General features: G+C 35.6%; 1 protein-coding gene across 2 annotated transcripts in view; it reads left to right on the forward strand.

Moving 5' to 3' along the window:
* Positions 1-6,019, forward strand: part of LOC106464319 (transcription factor HES-1-B-like) — a 27,572-nt gene that overhangs the window by 2,879 nt on the left and 18,674 nt on the right. The window contains exons 3-4 of one of the 2 annotated variants that reach the window (XM_022392017.1): positions 282-369; positions 3,381-3,551. In XM_022392017.1, coding sequence (XP_022247725.1) covers positions 282-369; positions 3,381-3,551 — 259 coding nt within the window. Of the gene's footprint in view, positions 1-281; positions 370-3,380; positions 4,761-6,019 lie in introns of those variants that run through there. The other variant, XM_013924450.2, reaches the window with a different exon arrangement.

Genomic DNA, 6,019 nt, shown 5'->3' on the forward strand with positions numbered 1-6,019 from the left:
TTTTTTGCATCAGATAGATGTATTGTTTTATTTTAAAAACTGTTTAATGTTATATTTTCCATATTATTTTGTTTGAAAACGTATTTTGTTTTATTTGAAAAACTGCGTTAGTTTAATACCAAATGTATTATTTGAAAAACGGTTATTTAGTTACCTATATTTTTATTTGAAAAACGATGTTATTTTATTACCGAATATTTTATTTGAAAAACATTTATTTTGTTACAAAATGTTTTATTTGCAAACTTTTATTTTTTTCTTTTCTTTCTTAACACCAACAGCCATCTCGACATTCAAAGCTAGAGAAAGCAGATATCTTAGATATGTCTGTAAGATATCTTCAAAATATTCAGAGACAGCAAGTGGCAGGTAAACCTCGTTGTGTCTGTGTTTGTAACGATGTAAAAACAGTAAAAGATTCGACCAGAATACAGAGCATAGCAAAAATAAAATCAGAAATGAAAAGACGTAACAAGATTTCTCAGAATTGTTCTTACTATATCATCATCTATATCCAAAGACAGTTTTGTCGGTTTGTCTGACTTCGTGAAAAACTGTACCAGAGCTATTTGCAGTAGCCGTTGCTAATTTTGAAATGTTGAATAGCAGTCATTATCACCCACCAACAATTATTGGACTACTCTTATCAGATAGTATAGTGAGATTCAACCATCCACTCAGTAGCGGATCTAGGATTGTGGAAAGGGGGGTGCGGTCGTCTGGATGGGCGCCTTACATCATTTATATCGATGCAGCCATATGATACATCAATCTTAAATATCATATTATAAATTACTGACCTGTAACTAAGAGAGGCAGGAAATAAAATATTTTATTGATATTATTTATTGTTAAAAGGGGCGCACTTTAGAGCGAAGGGCGCACAATTATGAAAAAGGGGGAGTGCGTTCACTTATTAATTAATTTATTTTCAGTCGTTGGACGACACTAAGAAATACGTTTATATGACTTTGAAATCGAAGGACGTTGTTTAATTTATATACTTAACGCACATAGAGCGAGCGTTATGGAGAACGAATAAAACTGGGGATCGCTTGATAATATACGAATAACAAATCTACAGGTCGCTCAGCGGATAGTCTGAGGGTTTTAACGCTTAAAATTGGGTTTCAATACTCGAGGTGAGCACAGCACGGATTAGCTATTGTTTAGCTTTGGTTGGACACTTCATAGAGCTATTTTTAGGTCGAAAGTGGACTTGGCGGAGCGTTTTATATGCCCAGAAATACTTAAATATCGCAAATATAATTATTCCAAAATGGTTGCCATTCAATTTGGACATGTTTACAGCAATTTGCTGATTTTATTTTTGCCGTAGTGCCTGGTCTGTTATAATTGTTGTACTTCACACTAACACATAAATAACTTTCTGAAGCTTTCCCATAGACTTTAGGTAACTAGGTTTCAGACTATAGGTTGTAGGATTAATAAACGTAGGACCGATGCACTGTAGGGTCATTGGGCTATAAGGGTTACTAATCATAATAAAAATACATTATAGGGCTGTTTAAAAATTAATAGTTATAGGATCCATGCACCGTGAAGCCATTGGACTGTGGGATATCGATACAAATCTATTCAGACTAACAGAGATCCGCAAAACTTTTGCTGTCAAATTAGTTTCTTTATTGCAACAGTATTTCTTTAAGTACAAGATATGTAGAATAATACAAACGAAATATAATCGTAGACACCGAAATGTGTAACTTGTAAATCCATTTGTATTTAGGCCGCACTTTATAAAACCTTAACTAATGTTAGGCCTAAGTCCGATAAAGAGATAACACTGTACCGTGTACGTTTTTTTTTACATTAGCTTTGGTAGGACTAAACTATACTGTACTTGATACTATCTATATATAAAATTATAATGTTATTCTAGGACTTAACGTTAGACCTTTTTAAAAACTTCAAGCTTTTAATGTTATTGTACTAAATGGTTAATAAAGAATATTTATATATACAACTTTTTTGTTATTACTTCATTCATAAAACAGTTATAGTGACTTGTTCCTTGAGCTTTCCAGCCATCTGGCGCATGCAGGCGCTTGCATTGTTTTTCTGGGTAAACTTTTTACTGCACGTTTTTATAAAGCTACCAAAAACAGAATTATAGTATGATAAGATTTCGGTGTCTGCGATTATAATTCTTTTGTATTATTCTAGAAATCCTGTATTTAACGAAAGGGTGTTGCAATAAAGACACTAATCCGAGTGCAAATGTCTTCTGGGTCTTAGCTAATCTATTATAATAATAACAATACCAAGTTTTTGTTTGTCATGATAATGCTCGCGCACCTTACTATCTAAATACGCATGTGCACACACGTCATTTCCGTAACAGTCACAACAACAAGCACATTATTATTTAGATATTTGCGTAAAGTTATTTATACTTGTGATGTTTCTTACCTCTATACCTTGTAAGTGTACAACCACGAATTTTCTCTAGTGTTAGCTGGTGCAAAGTACATCTGAAAAAAAAAGTGTTTACATGAATTTGTTTCTTATCTTCGCGCAAAACTACATATGGGCTACCTGCGCTAGCCGCCCATAAATTTTAAATTAATAAACTGGAAGAAAGGCAGCTAGTCAACTGTACCAACCACCAACTCTTGGGATGCTACTCTAATTAATTGTGGGATCTAACCGTCACTCCTATAATACAACCATGGCCCGAAAGTTCCGAACGTGATTTTGAGGCAACGGGGCGCGAACCATGGATTCTCGGATTCGCCTACCAAACGCTAACCTTTAGGCCGCCCGACCACACATATTTTATTGATATCACTTCTCCCACACTTTAGTGGGCTTATTATTAATAGTGACGGTCAGTCCCTAAACGCGGATGGTGAGTAGTATGGTGCTGCTAATTGGCTGCTTTCCTTCTGGTCAGTGGTTTAAAATTAAGGACGGCAGCAGATAGCATTGGTAGTATTAGCTATAATACAGATGCAATGTATTTAATATCGCTGTTACTTGTATAATATTTTCTTCTAAAGTCCCCCCCCCAGTGGCACAGCGGTATGTCTGCGGACTCACAACGCTAGAAACCGGGTTTGGATACCCGTGGTGGGCAGAGTACAGGTAGCCCTTTCTGTAGCTTTGTGCTTAACTTAAAACACACAATTCTTTTAAAGTTTACATCACTGTAGAATCCCAATCCGATAAATTACTTATTTTGGAAATAAACCTAAATATCTTCCACTTTTGTTAAAATTCTGTGTCCTGTAATTAACAGTGAAACATACATATACGTCAGTACCAGTAAAGTACGCATTCTTACACTATTGTCAGAAAATATATACATATATATGATGCTTTCGCCTTTTTTAAAAAAATCAATTTTTTTCCCCCAGCTGCTATTGCTACGGATCCTGCCGTGTTTAACAAGTTCAAGGCGGGATTCAACGAGTGTGCCGCCGAAGTCAGGCGTTATGTCAGCCAAATAGAAATAGACTACAATCTCCGGCAACGTTTATTGAGTCATCTGGGGAACACTATTGCACGTCTTGCAACTCCCACCACAGGTATGACCTTCTCTTTCCCAGAAATAAACTGCTCCCTTTCAGATATTGTTCATCATCTACAACGTTTGGGAGTCCAGATACCAATTGGAATTCTAGATACTTCGTATGGAAACCTGGTGCCACCTAGAACGGTACAGAATATTCCCCCGGAAAAAGTCATTGATAACAGTAACAATGAACCAAAAGCTTCTAGTTCGATTTTAAAGTCTTCATCAACATTAACCAATATCGAAAAGATTTTGGAAGGTCTTCCTCTCATTCCAAGTCGTCTAACAAATGGAGACATTGCATGTTTGCTCCCAAGCAGAGCCCTGTCATCTGTTCATAACCAGTTTTTAAATAGTCTTATTTTAGATTCTAGAGCTACGAATCCTTCAAGTTTCGTAGTTAACACAAGTAACAGCACCACCTCCAGCTACTTCCTTTCTCCCTGGGGCTCTGGAATATCATCCGAAGTTCCACGTAGAAGCACTAGTGTCAGCAGCTCACTAGATTGCTCAATTAGTCCTTCTGCAGGCGATTCTTACTCTGACGTCCTCACAGAAACTTTGATGGCGCCACCAAAAGAATCTTCACGTGCAAGTAATCATTCGCCAAAAGATCTTTCACTTTCAGCTGAAGTACGAAATGGTGTTCAGAGATCTTCACTGACACCTTCTAACACCTCTGTCTCCTTCGCCACGAAAATAAGGGGCCAGTCTTTGATCAATAAACAACAATATTCCGATTCCTCGAAAATTGGTAACTTCGTCAACAACAACAACAACTCAGTCGTCGACAGGTCGACCATCAATCACATGGAAAGCTTTCAAGCACATACTTCCTTGCAGAGTCTTAGAAAACTGACGAGTGGACATACTGGATCCTCGAGTGGTTACACAAGTTTCAAGTCCGACAGTTCAATTACCCACAAAACAAAAAATCAGGATTTCATTAGTGTCCTTTACCAACCAACGGATGAAGCTGTTTGGCGACCTTGGTGATCAAATTTTCGTTTGTGTTGGGTGTTGATCTCATTTAACAATCAAAACATCTTATTAAGAATGCAAAGTTTAAAGATTTACTCATTTCTTTGTGTAGTAGCTTTATATTTTTGCAGTTAGAAAAATTGTTTTTCGAACAACCATTGCGGGTGAAGGGTTCGAATCCCTGTCAAACCGACCATGCTTGCCCTTTCAACCATGGGGGCGTTATAATAAGACGGTCAATCCCACTATTCGTTGGTAAAAGAGTAGTCCAAAGCTGCCATCACTGCTAAATTAGGGACGGCTAGCGCAGATAGCCCTTGTGTAGCTTTGTGTGAAATTCAAAACAGTCCAACCCAATTAGAAATAATTATACATAATTTAAAGTATGCCCCCACAAATCATTTTAATTTCTAATTTTCACGATTGTATCATTTTACTAAAAATATAATTGTATGATAATAAACAAAAGGTTTTGAAGTATTTATTATTCAAGCTGTCGGTGTTCTGATTAACGATAATTAGTCCTAAAATAAAAACTTAATGTAATTTCAACGAGGTATTATCAAAGTTAATTTTCTTGATGGTCAGTTACGTTATTATTATTTATTTATTTACCCAATAAACGTGTTATTCAGCTTTAGCGAGAAGCAAATGTTCCGTAACCTCAGTTACTTTAAGTCCCGCGGGGTGGCTTGTCTTGTTTGAAAAACGACTTTTATTATTATTACTGTAATTCGTACTACAATAATACAGAGATTGAATGTCCGATTACAGCTATCACATTTTGAGTAATCACAATACGATTCATCCGCGATAATTATAGTATCATGTAATGTTAAAACTTGCTTAGTTATAACCCAGCGCCATCTATTGAACATTGTAAAACATTAATAACGAAATGATAGCATGTGAGATATTGTAAAATGAGTTAATTAAGGCAAAAATAAAATACTTAAATTAATAAGAGCATTTTTTTGCATATTTATATTTTATCTGTGAAACAGTTGGCAAAAATACCTAAGACTACAGCATTTTGTTTTCAGACTTACGAAAACCAAGTCACAAACCTAGGCGAACCATCAACCCTTCAAATCTATGTTTTTGTTTATATTTTCGAGTTACTAATTAAAACAATTCTGGTTTATTTACTAATTATAGTGTATTATAACTCAGGATGAAATAATGTTTCCTTTCAAATTGTTATTAAGTCCTGGATAAAGCAAAAATGAAATTCTACAGCAATTTGTATCACTTTGTTATTGGGTAGTGCTAGAGTAACTTTGCTTGAAAAATATTGTTACGTCTCCGTTTGTTAATTAACTTTCCGTAACCTCGTTCCGATGAAACTTTAGCGACACAAGTCCTTACTTAATAAAACTGGTTTATTCTTTCCGAATATAACTTTACGATACACTTAATTTCAATATTCGCGCTAAAACAAACACTATAACAAACGAACGTTAACTTCAACAATACGTCTCTCTCTGACTGCAGTTCAAT

This window comes from Limulus polyphemus, unplaced genomic scaffold, assembly GCF_000517525.1.
Source record: "Limulus polyphemus unplaced genomic scaffold, Limulus_polyphemus-2.1.2 Scaffold1619, whole genome shotgun sequence".
Classification (NCBI taxonomy): Eukaryota; Metazoa; Arthropoda; class Merostomata; order Xiphosura; family Limulidae; genus Limulus; species Limulus polyphemus.